The following is an 18,609-nucleotide window of genomic DNA, read 5'->3' as shown; positions in this document are numbered from 1 at the left end:
TACGCAATCGAATGTATGAAAGCAGTAATACACCCAAATGCACAAATGGCAGTAGTCTACACAATCGAATGTATGAAAGCAGTAATACACCCAAATCCACAAATGGCAGTAGTCTACACAATCGAATGTATGAAAGCAGTAATACACCCAAATGCACAAATGGCAGTAGTCTACACCATCGAATGTATGAAAGCAGTAATACACCCAAATCCACAAATGGCAGTAGTATACGCAATCGAATGTATGAAAGGAGTAATACATCCAAATGTACAGATGGCAGTAGTATACGCAATCGAATGTATGAAAGCAGTAATACACCCAAATGCACAAATGGCAGTAGTATACGCAATTGAATGTATGAAAGCAGTAATACACCCAAATGTACAGATGGCAGTAGTATACGCAATCGGATGTATAAAAGCAGTAATACACCTATATGCACAAACGGCAGTAGTATACGCAATCGAATGTATGAAAGGAGTAATACACCCAAATGCACAAATGGCAGTAGTATACGCAGTCGAATGTATGAAAGGAGTAATACACCCAAATGCACAAATGACAGTAGTTTACGCAATCGGATGCATGAAAGCAGTAATATACCCAAATGTATAACTAGCGCTCTCGTGTGCATGTAAGTACAGATTCCATTTAAAGTACACCACCAGTGAAAGCTGTGTTGTAATTTGTCTCTGATTGTATGATATATGTCCCAGAGTATAATAAAAAGAAATGGAAGATATAAGATGTAGGATCAATTATTTACCTCAGTGTTGGCTCATCTGCCCAAGGCGGAGGTACAGATGGCAGTAGTATACCCAAATGTAAAAATGGCAGTAGTATACGCAATCGACTGTATGAAAGCAGTAATACACCCAAAGGTACAGAAGGCAGTAGTATACCCAAATGTACAAATGGCAGTAGTATACGCAATCGAATGTATGAAAGGAGTAATACACCCAAATGCACAAATGACAGTAGTTTACGCAATCGGATGCATGAAAGCAGTAATATACCCAAATGTATAACTAGCGCTCTCGTGTGCATGTAAGTACAGATTCCATTTAAAGTACACCACCAGTGAAAGCTGTGTTGTAATTTGTCTCTGACTGTATGATATATGTCCCAGAGTATAATAAAAAGAAATGGAAGATATAAGATGTAGGAACAATTATTTACCTCAGTGTTGGCTCATCTGCCCAAGGCGGAGTCTGTAAAACCGTCTGTGCCGTGTAAAAGGGTGGTTTGTATTCAGGGAATTCCACCTGAGGTAAAACAACACAACAGATTTTTGAACTGAATGATATGGAAAAAAAAACACAACGATAGCATATTTTTGTTGCTCTGGTTTTATTCTCTATGCTGTATGTCTTTAATTATATTATGTAAAGAGCAGATGGAACAAAAGAGTTCGTTGAGTTTCCCTTATAAGCCAATCGAATTAGTTGTACTAACCTGCCATGGCACCTTTTCTTCTGGAACCTCAAACCTGTGAATCTCTGTTCCTGGGTAAGGAGAGCTGCGTGACTTGGTGTGAACTAAACTGTTCTTGTCCAACGTTATCTGGCGTTTTAATGGCTGTTTCCTACCCGACGTCCTCTTTAACACATCTTCTCCTTAAATCGAAGAATGAGAATAATGGTAAAACTGAAATCGTTCCGCAGCTGAAAATGGTTCTCGGAGCATTCTCCACACAATTGTAAATCGTAATTACCATCACTGTATTTTTACCTAATTCTGCTTAAGCCATGGTTATAGGGTGTGCGTAAGTTGCTACGTTTTAAGCATTGGCCTGACCAGTTTAAAGGAAATACTAACTCAGGTAACCTGACAAGAGACCCCATTTCACCGCTTACGTGTCACAATTTCCTGCGGTTGCTCTAGTTGTGCTCTCCATGCTGTAGAAAAAGGTAAACAGTGCTTACAGGTGCATTTTCCAAACAAATCTAACCAATGAAATCTCGCCAAATTTTACTTAAAGGATTAGTGTCCAGATTCAACTCCTGGTCCTAATTATAAATAATCTGTGTAAACAGTATATTATCGGGAAGGCTTCTGAGAAACGTAGTAATGACCAACCCAACACTAGGTGGCCTGTGCAACCTGGGAATGTGTATCAAAACGATGTCATTTTCCAGAGGGATTCTCGCTATACAAAGCAAATATGCTGCCGTATCAATTGGAGCCCACAGTGAACGACGTTAACGTTCCGATTTTTGACACTGACATCTCTGGCCAGACTTCAGATTCCGAGTTTTCGGACGTTGAATTTGATCCTTGTTCAAGCATTGCCAGCCGCACTGACAATACTGACTGGTAAGCTATAGCTTTATCCTGTGTTACACTACACGTGTCATGCGTTTATCTTCAGATTTAATATTTATTTACTATTCTTCATTTCTATCCGCTTCACAATAAATATTCCCCAAGGGATTATAAATTCATACCCACATGCCATGACAACTACTGGTACATGTTATTATTGGCTTTCCGAACAGCCGATAGTCGTGTACAATATAAATACATGTACGATGTGCACGTCGGCGTGAATGCACTGGGATTTGCTATGTATCAGTTTTCAGTTCGGTCAATAGCATTTTACAGCCACTGTGTGCAGGTGCTGTTGTGAAAATCTTTCCAGTTCAGCTGTATTCTAGTTTTCAGCTGTAAAATGGCCAGAGCGGGTATGGCTGTTTTGGGTTGGTCTACAGTCTTTCCGTCTTGTGCTCTGTCCATCCCTTTCTGAAGCCCAAATCATTTGGAAACTTAAAATACTAACTTCAGGCTCTTCGACGACCTGTTTTTACAACCGTATGCAGAACAGCCAACCATTTCCTTGAGAAATTCGATATGCTTGTTGTCACTATTTCAGCTGTTTTTAACACTGAACTAAATGGTGAAGCTCTGACAATTCGTAAAGGTTGGACTTGTATGACGTAATTCGACGGAGAATACCGAGTGTTGGCGGAAAAAATGCACAAAACCAGCCTCATTATCTAGTAACTTGAATTGTCATATTACTCAGATTATGCCACCCTTTTTCAATATATTTTGACACTTAATTTCTCTAAGTAAACTAATTATGAATAAGTAATGAATCTGGACAATAACCCTTTAAACCATGGCGCTGTAAGTTTCTACAATTTAAGCCTTCACATAAACAGTTAGAATAAATTTCTACAACTGAGATAAACTGAAAAGAGACCCCGTATTTCCAGGTTACCTGTGACTTTGACCAAAAACTGAGAACCACCACACTACCGTCACTGCTTTGGTTTTACCCTCCACACCATAGTTTTTTTGTGTTTTGGGCCTAAAGCTTTTCCAGACCACTTGGGGCACTTTGTTTTGGCGGAACTGAATGCATCGATTAAACAAATATATATGGGTGGTACCTTTAAGACTTCTTTAGGGAACGTAATCGTTCAGCTGTATGTAACAGCTTTTGTCAGATACTTATGTATATATATATATATATATATATATATATATATATATATATATATATATATATTGACTCACACCGCTACCTACAAGAGTAAGTTTCGAATAGAAGCAGTTATTTGCTTTGTACACAACAACCCATGAGTCTATTCGAGCTACATATGACCTGCAAGAACACAAACAGTTTTTTCCTAAGTAAACTTGTCTTTCATGACAATTATAATGCAGCACTTAGCCAATAAACAGGTATAATATCGAATCTTACTTCTAGATTCTCGCCCCGTTGATGCTCGAGCAGGAAGCGCCTTCACGTCTTCCGGTTGTGGCACAATATTTTTATCCTTCAGAGCTGCAATCAGCCATGACAAAGCCTCATTTGTCTTCCTCACCTGCAACAAACAGTCAATCATACATGTGAGAACAAGGTTGATACTTGTGAGAACAAGGTTGATATTTGTGAGAAGAAGGTTGATACTTGTGAGAACAAAGTTTAGTCCAACAAACATTAATATTATGAACAATTCTGATCTACACAATTATAAACCTGTACAGTTACTACATAGCCGATGCGATGTACGAAAAAACATTTGATCTGTTTTTGTTTTCATTTTACTTCCAGTGTACAGTCAACAGGTGCGTCAATCCGCGCGTTGTACTGTCAACAGGCACGACAATTCGCTCAATGTACTGACAACAGGCACAAATATTCTCCCAATGTGCTAACAACAGGCACGATAATCCACCTAGAGTAATGACAGCATGCACGGCAACCCACCCACGGTGCAGGCATGATAATCTGGCCAGTGTACTGACAACAGGCACGATAATCTGCCTAAATGTTCTGGCCATGGAAAAGATGATCCTCCTAGTATACTTCATAACAGGAACGATAATCCGCCCTTGTGCGGACACAACGGACACAATCGATCAAAAGCTTATTTTTGTGTTTGTTTTAATGCGTGTTTTGGAAACGGCTTTTCGATTATCGAATTGAGGAATCTATGGACGATTGGTAAATGTATTAGATGTTACTTGCATCACCATATTTTTAATACACTGCTGGTTATATTCATTAGTGTTTGATTGATTTATTTATTTCGCTGGCGTTCGATTTCATTGGCATTTAATTCGGTATTCAAGAATATTTCAGGTTAGATAAGTGAGGTAAGACTAATCTTAGCGGTTAACCATGTAGACACTAATATAAATACAATGCGCAATCTAAATAGTAAGCGATTTAACCAGTTTATGTAATAAAGAATTTATCCTTCATCACAGACAAGAAACAACCAACCAGGAGACAACCCTGTCTGTTCCTTTACCTCAACTTCCAGGCTAGTGACCCTGCCCGTGAGGGACAAGTCCTCAGGTTCCGGCTGTTCGTCTTTCTCACCCTCCTGTGTTAAGTTCAGCCTCATGGTCTCCCTACCCATCGACAGCGTGTCATGAATTACATCTACTTTAGACATCAGAGATTCCATTCTGTAAGCGAGGAATCACGAGTTTGATAGCAACTATGTACGGTTGTGGTAGTGCCCAAATAGCTTAAATTCCTAATCATACATTTATTCTTGGTTTTGGATGCATTAATTACCTGAAACATTTCATGCAAACTTGTTGATATTAAGAAAGTAGGAACCAACAGGAAACTTAATATGCTGTAAAGACAGAAGATGTCACCCATAAGAAACCATTCGATTCACAGTACGCGGTGCCTGGGCCAATAGGCCTTTACGCTTCACTAAAAGAGCGAAACGAAGGACTCACCAATATGTAACTATCAAACGCCATGTGTAAATTAGCATAAGAATAGGGAAGGGAAGAGGTGACATATTTTAGGCCTATGAATCACATCTTGCGCCTAAATTACGAGCTTTCTTTAAATTATATAATATAAAGGATACAATTAATACTTTTAAAACAGTTTTTTTTAAGAAAACTGCATTACAAGTTTAAGCCATGAATTCAGGCTTTTTCCGTTTCAAATCAAACATACAGGCCGTCGTGTCTGATTTCAGTTATTGCTCATGCCTGTGCAAATAAAATGACAAACCTTTCCGATGTTGTGCTGACTTTATAATCGGTCGTATTCCACATTTTCTTGTCCTCTCTTAACATGTACTCATCCCTCCGATTTTCCTCAAATACATCCAAAGACCGCCGCTCTTGGGCAGTGTACTTTTCGTTCTCCGACACTGAAACGAAAATACATTGGGAATTTAAATAATAATAAAAAAGGTATTTGATTTGTAGCTAATTTTACTCTTATACGACAACGGTAAAGTTTATAGGCGGATGAAATCTTGGGACAAAAACCCACATTCGAGCCACATGGGGTAGGATAGGTACGCGTGACCTTATTCATCAACGGAATTTGTGGCCATACTATACCAGGCTCGAGAGCTCCGCTAGCTGAGAAATTTATTAAAGGGTTAGGTGGACGGAAAGTTAAGACAATCCTTTTTGCACAGATGACAACAGTTTAGAAACGACAAATACTGTGAACCGTTGTTTTACACAACACCCGGAATCAAACTTTTAGGCTTTCACGAACTGTGAGGAAAATGTAAAGATATATTTTTACCATGGTCAGGACTAAAAGATGAATTGCGTTTCATAGTAATTATGCAGCCTGGTATAAACACACAATGTAGCGCGAGGGTCTCTAAAGGTGGTCTTACAGAATCCGTATGTAACGTTGGAGTCACATTTCACACACCAACGGGCCAGCCGGAAGAGGTGGACTATAACGATGAAAGGCGGGGGTAGCACAGGCCGGTCGTAGTATTCCTGAGTAAGCTTGTACAGTTGGAAATGCCAATGTAAATCTGCGTTGTCTTGAACGGCTTGAAATGTGTTGCTGATCAAAAAGGACACAAAAACACAGTTTCAAATTCATGAGACTTTATGTTCGAATTCGTTCATGGCTTGTTGATAAAGTGAGGGTGTACTGACAAATCATCCTGAAGGCAAATGATCGTCACGACTGGCTTGCAGACTTCCCTGCTCACGTTATTGGCTTATATGAATATTTTTAGCAGTGAGTCAAACATGAGTCTAAACGACTAAGAGCTTAATTCTGTCTAAGTTTATACACACATAAGACAACACATGCGGCGGAATCTACATCCCCATAAAGGGAGATAATCCATCCCAACGCACCTGAACATGGCGATAAGTAGGTTGAGCAGCAGGACGTTCGTCAGTAACATGTAGAATGCTAACAGGATAGGAACGATGATTTTACCATTCTCGTCCGGACAGCGCAAGTCTGTACCATTGCTGTACATCCTCAAATCGGCATTGCACTCCTGTTGTCCTGCCAAAACAAACATCACATTAAAACCATAACGATGCATAATCTTTAATTCAAAAATACATAGCCCCATCATCAGAATTTACTTATGCCATTGGCGTTTAAAGCGGCACTGAAGACGTTTTCTTCGACGGTGAGCTGCATCACGGCCTTTGAGTCTTCGGTACTGAAAGGCTTTTGCCGATGCAGTACCCCGGTCTTTGACTGTGCTGTGCAGCCCGGCCTTTGACTGTGCGCAGCAGTGCGGTCTTTGATTGAGGTGCAGCAGGGTCTTTGACTGTGCGGCATTTGATTGCGAGCTACTGTGTGGTAATGTAAGGTCTTTAACCGTGCGGTGCCGTGCGGTGTTTGATTGTGCTTTACCGACGTGAAATCACTTAGGGTACTAAGCAGCCTCCGCACGGTACTATCGAGTTTTGTGATCTTCTTGAACAATACTGGTCCGTGCAGTACAATGACGTCAGAGCTTTGCTGTGTAAAAAGAAAATGTTAAATATGTTAACATACCTTCAATTTCCTCCAGGAAGAGTTCGGCAAATATCTGCCAGTACGCCTTCTTGAGAACGTCTACGATCAGCATGGGATGAAGCTCGGCATTCGGGTAAAGAATCGACTGAGAAGTGATCCCGTATCCGATGATGAACACTAGCATGATCAACATGAATGATAGGAGATCCCAGATCTGTGAGAGAAATGAACAAAATGAACATGAACTACTCAGTGCATAAAAATGATTAAACTGTCAGTAAATAAATATGATGATTTATTTATTTATATTTTTACACCGTACTTAAGAATATTTCATACGACAGTGACCAGCATTATGGTATGGGAGGAAACCGGAGAGAAACCTCTGGGAAACCCACGATCATTCGTAGGTTGCTGACAGACGTTCCTACGTGCTATAGGAGAGGACGCCAGCATGAGGTGGTCTTGAACTCACAAGAATGGCTTATGTGAGAGGCTCATCGGTTACTGTGCTGCGTTAGAAGGCTAAACACTAGGCCACAGAGGCCCCTAAGATGATCATTCAGTCGGTACACAAATAAAACAATTCAGTCAGTTCATTCACAAGATGGAAATTATTTTTGCATTTATGACTTAGTATTGTAAAAACATAAATGGGTAATTGTATGTGAATTGTTTAGATGCAAACCAACAGTCACTCTGCTTGTCAATCGCTCAAATGTTTGATTTATTTATTTATTTGATTGGTGTTTTACGCCACACTCAAGGATATTTCACTTATACGATGGCCACCAGCATTATGGAGGAAGGAAACCGAGTAGAGCCCAGGGAAAATCCATGACCATCCGTAGGTTGCAGGGAGATCTCGGTCAAATTTTTGATATCTTAACATGTTAACATGATCCATTCAGTAATGGAGGGAAGTCGCAGCTATTATTATGTATGCTTTTACTTTCATCATTTATTCATTCTGATTATTTATTTGGACGATATGCATAGTTGCTGTTTTATCTTGGCTGACATCAGCATGAAATGCGACCGTGTTCTTTTTGTACATACCATTTTCCCGATCATAACTAGCTTTGGCCCCATGAGTTTGCTGACTGAGAAGATGTGTAGGAGACGAAGAAAAAATCCAAAGATATTGATGCTGAGAATGAGCCTGGCGGCCATGAATGTGGAGTTGAAAAAGCGAAGAGCAAATCCGATAGCGAAGAAGACAATGGTGGTGGTATCGAGGATGTTCCAACGATCAGATATGTAATGGCGGACTCTCACCCAGATAGGGCCAGGACTGGCTTTCCATAACTGAATCAAGAGGAAAAGATAAGTACAGATTAAAACAAGTGAATCTGATTAGAACTTGCTAAAATGTGCAGTAAAAGTTTCTGTCCAGGTAGAGAAAGGTTGTCGTGCCAGTAACTGTAACCAAATAACTGTAACGCATAAGTTTGGAAGCGTCTCCTGCTGGCGAATCTGCGACAGTGAGTTAGGAATTTTATCAGGGAGTATAACATGTACCTTTCACTAACGCGCGCCGTTCAGTTCCTTCCAATTAGGTTCTTAACTACGATCATTTAATCGAAAAAGTAAGCCATTGTATTACTCACGAGGAGATTTTGTGCTGAGAATTGTGTTTCTCATGAAAAAAAAAAGAAAACGTAGCATTTGCTATCAAATAGCTGTGTAGCTCTGAATACACGTATTTACGCTCTTAGCACAAGAATGAAACCAAACCCAGTTCCAAGACACGCATCCGACGCCTGACTGTATCAAAATGGACACATCTGAAGCCGGACTATAGCAAAATGCCTATATCTGAAGCCGGACTATAACACAATGCACATATCTGAAGCCTGAATATATCAAAAGCACATATCTGATGCCTGACTATATCAAAATGCACACATCTGAAGCCCGACTCGATCACATGGCAAACACCTGAAACATGACTCCAACAAAATGCACACATCTGAAGCCTGCATGACTCGATCCCATGGCACACATCTGCAGCATGACTGCATCAAATGCACATATTTGAAGCCTGATATCAAATTCAACCTATCTGAATAGAATTAAATACGTACAGCAAAGAGAGTAAAACCAAAATGGCGACAACAGCTGGCAAATGGTCACACGTTACCGGTGAAATACATCCTCTTGACATTTTATTTCAGTCTGGGTTTTACTCTAACTGTCCATGTAAGTGCATAATTGGCAGCAATTTATACGCCCCATAGCACCATGGCTGAAGAACACATCTGAAGTATTTATCGATTAAAATGCACACATTTGAAGGCTGACTCTATCAGAACAACCCTAATCCAAGTATCCAACCGTTAATATCTCGCATTCACAATTACTCTTACCTGTCGTACTTCTTCAAAGAAGATAGTAAGCACCCATGCTACCAGCACCATTTCTGGGACGTAAGGTCTAACTTCGTGAAATTGTATGAGCATGACGTAACTGTATAGTAAGAGGAAGAGCAGGAAAAATATCTGGAGAAAGAAAAAAGAAAACTTCGATCGTCACGACAGCTTAGGGATTAACATAGGCAAGAATCTGTTTTACATTTTTATACGCGGTGGTATGTTATAATAAGCTTTAGGAAGCAAATGGCATCATCATTAGAAACAAATGCAGATTGTGGCAGATGATGCTGTACAACGAGATTTGTCTATGTACGATACAAGGGAGATAGCCCTGAGGACTGTATTGTTTGTGTTAATATTACGACACTTGTACGGCTGCTTTACGGTATTTAATTACTCCATGTTTTGCCTCTGAACTGATCATGTCTTTACGTGGAGACAGCGATCAAAATTAGCAATTTAATTGCAAACTCTGTTAGAAACAGTTGCGCTCTTCACTTCATAGTGGTGAACGGTTCATTGAGAACTGTTTGGTTGAGTGTTAACGGTGATGGATTCCTTAAAACCACCGGATCCGCTGAATCTTTCCCGTGGTAACATCAGCGAAAATTGGCGCCGCTTCAAACAGCGATGGGATTTGTATCGAATAGCGTCCGGTGCCCGCGAAAAAGTCTGAGGCGGTCAGTGTGCCGTCTTTCTGCACGTTATAGGAGATGAAGCGATTGAAGTGTTCAACACAATGGTCTATCGGAAGACGATAGGAAGAAATTGCCAGCCATAGTCGACGGGTTCGAGAGACACTGTAACCCCTATAAACATCTGTCATTTGATCGCTACAAATTTGGATGTCGTCAACAGAGTGATGGAGAGACTGTCGACCACTTTGTAACTGATCTGAAGTCATTGGCAGCCAACTGTGAGTACGGTGATTTAAAAGTCGGACTGATCCGTGATCAAATTTTGATTGGTATTCGAGACAACACTCTCAGAACACTTTTGCTAAGGGAAAGAGACTTGACATTGTTGAAAGCGGTTGATCTGTATCGGCCACATGAAAGTTCAGAAGCCCAGCTTAAATCCCTAGCAACCCGTACGGCTGCCTGAAGTGTGAGCGAAGTGAAGGATAGAGACAAACCTGGTTCTAAAGGCTCAAACCAAACCTCCAAAACCAAGAGAAGTCGAGAGGGACAGGCCCGCAAAAAACAAAAAAACAAAAAAAAAAAACAATAACAAAACTGGGCAGAAGTGCCAATATCGTGGTTATGACTAGCACGATAGCTCCAGTTGTCCAGCCAAGGACAAATCCTGGAAGCGGAAGATTTGGACATTTTGTGGCTCGTTGTCCACACAAACGCGTTTGGCAGATTTAGATTTCTGCGACTTCCATTCGGTATTTCGAGTGCTAGTGAAATTTTTCAGAGGGAAATGTCAGAGTTACTTAATGGTATACCTGGAGCAGAAGTTTTCCAGGATGATGTTCTTGTTCATGTGTCTAATGTGGTTAATCATGACAAAATCTTAGATAAAGTGTCAGAGAGAATTCTGGAGACAGGTCTTAAGCTGAACAAAGACAAACGTCAGTTCAGGAAAGAAAGTTGAGAGTTCTTAGAGCATATGGTGTCAAAGGATGGGATTAGGCCCCTTCCTTATATTATCAGAGCAATTAAAGAGCAATTAACAGCCTACTAATGTCAAAGAAGTTAGACAAGTCAAGTATTTGAGTAGACATGTCCCTAATATGGCTCAGATAACCAGTTCACTTAATAATTTGTTGCGGAAAGATGTTGTTTGGACATGGCACAAGCCACAGCAAGAAGTTTTTTCAGAAAGGTGTTTTGGAGGTGTAATCTTTCACGAGCATGATAATGGGTTTAAAACCGTATTTTATTGTTCACATCGTAATCCGCGGCTGAACGGAATTATGAATAAAGTGAGGAGTGCACATGGGCTTGTGAGAAATTCAACAAATATATTTGCGGCCTGGACAGCTTTCCGCTGGTAACTGATCATAAGCCATTAGTGCTACACATTAATAAAACCCCAATTCGTTCTCAGAGACTTCTGCTGAGATAGAGAATATATGCCTCGCAAGTGTCTGGTAGTGTTTGATCTTCTCTCCAGATCTCCCTTAAATCTAGCTGAAACGCCTGACACAGAGCAAGAAGTGGTTGCATTGGTACAAGAGGTAGGTGCAAACTTTCCCACCAATGTGCTTAAATCTGAAAGTGACATAGATCCTACTTCGCACACAGCGATATCGTACACGTTGGCCGGCTGGCCAATATATCTGCTGGATGTAGGAAATGAATTTCGTGGCCTATACTCCGTATGCGGTGAACTTGGCGTAATAGATTTATTTATTTATTTGATTGGTGTCTTACGCCGTACTCAAGAATATTTCACTTATACGACGGCGGCCAGCATTATGGTGGGTGGAAACCGGGCACAGCCCGGGGGAAACCCACGACCATCCGCAGGTCGTTGGCAGACCTTTCCACGTATGGCCGGAGAGGAAGCCAGCATGAGCTGGACTTGAACTCACAGCGACCGTGGCGTAATAGACGGATTACTTGTGCGAGGCACACATATTGTAATACCGGAAGCCATGCAATCAACCATTCTTGAAAACATTGATCATTGGCATCAAGAGTTGAATAAGTGTGGTGAAAAGTCGAAACAAATGGTGTGGTGACCGGGATCAAATAATCATCTTGAAAGAGTTATTACAAACTGCGAGTTCTGTCAAGTTACACGCAGTGGTCGACGTCACGAGACACTGAAGTCTACTCCAATGCTGGAGAAGCCATGGCAAAAGATTGCCGCTGATCTATGCGATTTTAAAGGTGACAGTCATTTAGTTCTGGTTGATTATTATCCCCGTTGCATTGAAATCGCTCACTTGCCGCAAACCAAATCATCCACGGTTTTGCCTCTGAACTGATCGTATCCTTACAGATGCCGGAGCTATATTTAAAATTGTAAAAGTGGCTCTTAAAGTTTTAGTTAAAACATTTCCCTAGATGAAATGACTTAGAGGTTAACAATTACGGTTAATAAATGAAATCATCGACTAACGTTCAAATACTACACAATAATTTTAAAACGGATTCCAGTTATATGTTAAGATTTTTTTTAACCTCACACTACAAAAAAAATTATTTTGATACCTTAAGTTTGTATTATCAGTATTTACAGCTGCGCATATCCATATCCATTGGATATATGTGAAATATTATAAAATAGAAATAGCATCATCAAATAAAACGTTTTTTTAAAATTATATAACATACCACATTGTAACAGAACTTCGTGGCTGGTGCCCCAAAGAATGCCAGAATCTTCTCAAACGGGTTCAGTCCCCTGTTTTCATAAGGAGTACTGCTTGACCTACAAAACACGAGGTCATACCTTGTCCGAGCTTGACGAACGTATATACTGTTATATATTTTTCTTTTAACATTACGAAACAACACTGATTCATGCATACAAACATAGCTTAAATTGGAAGACTGGAGATGGGATACCACAGGACCACTGAATAATCCAGTGAACGGTAAATACTGCACCGTGTAAACCAAAACAGTTTCAAGAGAAACGTTTTCTATGAGATAATAGTAAATTATATAACTGATGCGCGTAAACATTAACATGAGATGAGGGAAAGTCATAGATAGGAAATGAGGGAGAATGGAATCGTAATAAAACACTTACTCATCAGACGATGACTCTGTGAAAGATCTTGGCAAGTTGACATCCTGTGACAATATAAGGATGGAGCATTTCAGTTAGAGTATACTAAAACGTACCAGACCTAACAATAGAGTATTTTCCCGACATTTCATTTAGAGTATACTAAAACGTACCAGACCTAACAATAGAGTATTTTCCCGACTCGGTGGAGAGTTGAGTTTAAGGTGTTTTGAACACTATTCTCTTGCGACCCAAATGTTCCACGTAAACATTTTGTCCACGAAACCCAAAAGCATAAATGAACATATTACGACTCAGCTTAAGTCCATGTTACTTTATTGGCGGGAAAGGATCTCTACGCAAAGACTGAAATGTATGTTTCGTCTATGATAATTGCACGATCTCAATAATACCTATCTACAGTGACCCAGGACCAATATCTATCAAAACAAAAACGTAAATTCTAAATCATCTTATCAGTCAATAAATTAACCAATCATAAAAAGTCTGCGGTGTTTTCAAAACCACTTGATTAAAATGTCAGTTTTACCTCCGTGGGTTTGTATTTGTCCGCCTGGATACTGTCCTGCTCCAAATCTCCCTTCATGGTCTTGAACTTCAGGCATGGATATATCAGCAGAGGACAGACCGCACACGGAAGCACCTGAATAAGATGGGAGGGAAATCCAACTTGTTTAATGTCCGATCTAAATCTTACGCGTCATATCTGACGAAATATCTGATATTACATGATTACTGAATTCTGTTATTACTCTAATTATTACGTGTATTTTACATAATTTAAAACCTTTGATTCAAATTATGAACCATGAAGATGGCTAATAGCAATCTCCAGTATTACATACGTTTTTGTAACTATTATTTGTATGGGTGAACATTATTTTACATTTGTTACGCTTACACCAACAGAAAACTTAGTAAACAGTAAATGTGATGGCAAAGAACTGTCGAAAGAAAGAACATACGTTTCTTGAATTCACTGTTAAAAATTATGCAATCAGTCGTAAATCAGTACATGAATTAATGTTTACGTCATTTGCGCTGACTCACCAAGTACCCGTTTGTGCTTTCTAGTTTGCCCCACCAAATGTCCTTGAACAGTTCCTGACATGCTGTTTGGGCGATAAACACTTTGTTCTTGGAGTTTATGGCGATATTGATGCAGTTTGTTTTCCCCCAGAACTGCATGCAACGGAGCAAAAGTCGCGACGTTTTCTCTTCGTTGTCTTCGTAGCATGTATTCAGCATCCCCACCGCCAGACGCTGGAAATCTCTGTAATACATTTACAACTAGAGCTAAATCACTAAATAAACCTCTAATGACGTAGTCGATGAATTTTACCTAATTAAAAATGCACAATTAGGTTCTTAACGCCGTACTCAGAAATGATTCAATCATACTGCACATTTCAGGTTTATGTGTGTGGATTGAACTAAATTTTCCACCGAGTCGGAGGCTATTGTTCTCCTGTCAAAGGTCATCTGACCGATTGACCAGCGAAAAATCTTGCTGGGACACCCACTACCACCTGCAGCCACGTATGACCATTCTGACAAACCATCACCCAGTCAGAGGAAAGGACGGGGATGGTGTGTCTGTGTGGCCGAGGGAATTAGCACGCCAGTGCGGCGCAATGACCCAGAAGCCTCTCATCAATGTGGTCGCTCATACTAACCTTCTCTCCGGCCGTACGTGGGAGGTCTGTGAGCAACTTGCAGATGATCGTGGGTTCTTTCGGACTCTCCCGGGTTTCCTCCCACTATAATGTTGGCGCCCGTCGTATAAATGAAATATTGTTGAGCACGGCGTAAAACACCAATCAAATAAAAATAAAAAAAATTATCACCCAGTAAGAAACTTGCTTGATATTATTCACCACACTAGTAAAATAAAGAAGGAAGTATGAGAAAATATCAATGTACATACAAAGCATTTTCCTGCAGTCTCTGTTTGACGTCGTTATCCTCCATTCTCCTCTGTAAGGCATTCAGCAGACTGTGAGCAACCAGAGCAGCCATCAGACTTTCCTGTGGGTTCAGGAAGCAGTGTAATGTTACTATCAATACAAATGTAAGCATTTGTTTGCATCTTTCCTGTATGCTAAAGCTAAATGATTTCATTTCGTTTTTCTAACTCTCTTTCTTCAATAAAATAGCCACTAGAGTAGTATACTATTTGTCTTTGGAGTGATGTAATATGGCAATATTGAGATAGAAGTAAGAACGACGTAAACATATTTACAGACAGCACACAAGTCTCTTCCTGAAAGAGTCGATTCTTTTTTTCACGTGTATTTGATTTCAAATCAACAGTACTTTACTTGTGTCATTAATATCAGGTTTATCAATGAGTCTGAGGGAATCCAAGTATACTCCATTAACGCCTGATAAAACGCCTTCTTTAAACACACGTCCTCGTCGGCACACTAGTCATGGTACTTTATTTTGAATTTGAATTTGATTTGAATGGTGTTTTACGCCGTACTCAAGAATATTTCACTTATACCACGGCGGCCAGCATTATGGTGGGAGGAAACCGGACAGAGCCCGGGGGAAACCCACGACCATCCGCAGGTTGCTGAGAGACCTTCCCACTTACGACCAGAGAGGAAGCCAGCATGAGCTGGACTTGAAGTCACAGCGACCGTATTGGTGAGAGATTCATGGGTCATTACGCTGTGCTAGCGCGTTAACCAACTGAGCCACGGACTCCCCCTGGTAGTTTGTAATTCCAAGTAAAACAGTATTATGATGACTCAATCAATGACCGCAAATAAGTCAATACACACGACTGATTCAATAATCCACACGTTAGCGACCATGAAAAAGAGACGAAGGTAAACTTACATGTCGCTTTTCCCAGAAAAGTTTGGCCATATCACATCTTCCCATTAAAATGCTCCAGATAAACAAATCTCTCTCTGGATCTTTCCGTTTGATGAGTGAAGCGTCTGGAAACAAAAGTTTTCAAATAAGTACATATGTTTTTCATACCTGCGGAGTTACTGTGCAGAAAACAGTGTTCTAACCTGTGAAAGCAGCGTTGCTTCCTCAAGTGACTTCAATCTAAAATCATTCCGGAATAAATCTTTGCGTTGAAACAGACATTCATATACCGGCTGTCAACCAAGATAGACGTTACGGGTCATTAACCACAAGGCTAATTCCTCAATCGACGTTAAACTCAAACTACCAAAATATATAAAGTACGAAAAACGACGTTATCTAACAAGCAGTCAACAGTTTTCAGTGATGAGGTAAAGATTTTTTTCTTCTTACCTGGTTGACTGTCGATTGGATTGAACTGCTTGTGACGCGCCTCTTCCAGGTAAACTGGCTGGTAATAATCACCCATCAGAGATTTAATCAGCCGTCCAATATCTTCCAATGTATAGGAGGCCTACCCCAAAAGAAAATGTAGACTTAAATAAACATATATAGTATGAGTGTGTCGGCAGTTTTTCCCGCCAAGGCGATTTACGAGCTACTGGATTCACACTCATTTGATCACGCGGCCTGTATTACAAAGGAGTGAGTGAGTGAGTGCTTGGGGTTTAACGTCGTACTCAACAATTTTTCAGTCATATGACGACGAAGGAATCCTTAGGGTGCATGTACGTGTAATGTGCCTCCTTGTTGCAGGACGGATTTTAGTGCTGCTTCACTGAGAAGGCAAGTAAGCCGCCCCGCCCGAGCCATTTTACTGATACGGGTCAACCAGTCGTTGCACCATCCCCTGAACATGCTGAACGCCAAGCGAGGAAGTTACAACATCCTCTTTTAAAGTCTTTGGTGTGACTCGATCAAGGATTGATCCTGGATCTACCGGTGCCGAAACGGACGCTCTACCAACTGTACTATTTTTCAGTCATATGACGACGAAGGAGTCCTTAGAGTGCAAGTAACGTGCCTCCTTGTTGCCGGACGGATTTCCAACGCTCTTTTATCTAGAGCTGCTTGGCCGAGACGACTTACCGAAAGCAAGTAAGCCATCCCACCGCGCCATTATACTGATACGGGTCAACCAGTTGTTGTACTTCCCTTTAATGCTGAATGCCAAGTGAGGAAGCTACAACTTCCTTTTTTTAAAGTAATAGGTGTGACTCGACCCAGGACTGACCCTGGATCTCCACTACCGAAGCGGTATTACCCATACCAGATATATAATCAACGAATGTGACTTTACACCACAGCGGCCGTTTTAGGGCTGAATAGAACCATTATTAGCGTTTGTTTTCGTTCTTGATGACCATCGTCGAAAGCACGGCGTAAAACAACGATCAAATAAATAAATAAATGGATTATTGCTTAAAACACCATACTCATTACTGTTCTAGTTGTATGATTGCGATCAGTTTTATGGGTGGGAGAAACCGGAAAATCAGGAGGATATTGTAACACCACTCCTGTATTATCTCAGTCATGAAATGGGCACTCCCGTCAATAGTTAAACGTCCAAAACAGGAGAGCTGAGAAGTTTTCAGTGATGCCGTAAACACGCTGTTGATGATGTCCTTGAGTAATCCATATTCTGTTTCCAATCCGACCCTGTAGTATCCAGGTCGTACATGTTTCGAACACTATGATGTATTTCAGTTGACCAGTAACTAAAACTGTTTATCGGCCCTTCGTACCGAGCAACAGATACGTTGCCAAACGTTGGTTTTATGGTTACTATTACTGTAACATCGATGAGGTTTGGCTGATAAAATTATTGCCAGGGTTTTCTTGCCTTTCGTAATGGCAATTCCGATTTCTGGCCAACTTCAGTATAATGTCATTAAGCCGAACATAACCATGACGTCATGATGCTAGCTACATGAAAAAGTTACAGCCATGTTTTGCAAAACCTTGCATTGACATTATTAGGCATTAAACTCCTATCCTTAGAAAAAGAGTTTAAATCCGAGTAAACCATCAATTTGAGTTTTAACAAAGAAAATTCTAAACTACACAAGCAGCCATGCGGCTATATCTAGCCCTAGTAAATATACTTAAATTACCCGCCGGAATATTGTTTTGTGCATCCGAGAAATAGTAAGGTACATACCTTCACTTCTGTCGGACGAAGTTTTCGTAACTGAATATGTACAAGAGATCTTTTTGACGTCTACAACAAAGTAAGGTAAAAACAGGTACACAGTTTACAAAAAGAAAACGTCTTATATGTTCTAAATCCGGAGGTCGTAATAGAAATTAATATACCAATCGTTAACCACAAAAGACTAGAACATATAGGGTAAACCAGAACATATAGGGTAAACCGCGTAATTCATGATTTGCCATTCGCACTGC

General features: G+C 40.4%; 1 protein-coding gene across 3 annotated transcripts in view; it reads right to left on the bottom strand.

Annotated features, from left to right (window-relative positions):
* Positions 1-18,609, bottom strand: part of LOC135472111 (transient receptor potential cation channel subfamily M member-like 2) — a 41,901-nt gene that overhangs the window by 10,517 nt on the left and 12,775 nt on the right. For all 3 annotated transcript variants that reach the window (XM_064751466.1, XM_064751468.1, XM_064751467.1), the window contains exons 13-30: positions 18,365-18,424; positions 16,594-16,714; positions 16,162-16,265; positions 15,242-15,342; positions 14,365-14,587; positions 13,844-13,957; positions 13,315-13,358; positions 12,894-12,990; positions 9,598-9,729; positions 8,288-8,536; positions 7,268-7,442; positions 6,607-6,763; positions 6,126-6,304; positions 5,498-5,639; positions 4,767-4,926; positions 3,710-3,833; positions 1,456-1,616; positions 1,180-1,265 (exon numbers count right to left, since the gene is read on the bottom strand). In XM_064751466.1, the coding sequence (XP_064607536.1) occupies positions 1,180-1,265; positions 1,456-1,616; positions 3,710-3,833; positions 4,767-4,926; positions 5,498-5,639; positions 6,126-6,304; positions 6,607-6,763; positions 7,268-7,442; positions 8,288-8,536; positions 9,598-9,729; positions 12,894-12,990; positions 13,315-13,358; positions 13,844-13,957; positions 14,365-14,587; positions 15,242-15,342; positions 16,162-16,265; positions 16,594-16,714; positions 18,365-18,424 (2,429 nt within the window). The remainder of the gene's footprint in view (positions 1-1,179; positions 1,266-1,455; positions 1,617-3,709; positions 3,834-4,766; positions 4,927-5,497; positions 5,640-6,125; positions 6,305-6,606; positions 6,764-7,267; positions 7,443-8,287; positions 8,537-9,597; positions 9,730-12,893; positions 12,991-13,314; positions 13,359-13,843; positions 13,958-14,364; positions 14,588-15,241; positions 15,343-16,161; positions 16,266-16,593; positions 16,715-18,364; positions 18,425-18,609) is intronic.

This window comes from Liolophura sinensis, chromosome 8 (genome assembly GCF_032854445.1).
Source record: "Liolophura sinensis isolate JHLJ2023 chromosome 8, CUHK_Ljap_v2, whole genome shotgun sequence".
NCBI lineage: Eukaryota > Metazoa > Mollusca > Polyplacophora > Chitonida > Chitonidae > Liolophura > Liolophura sinensis.
Note: the sequence above shows the minus strand (reverse complement) of the source record. Positions and strands in the feature narration are given on the sequence as shown.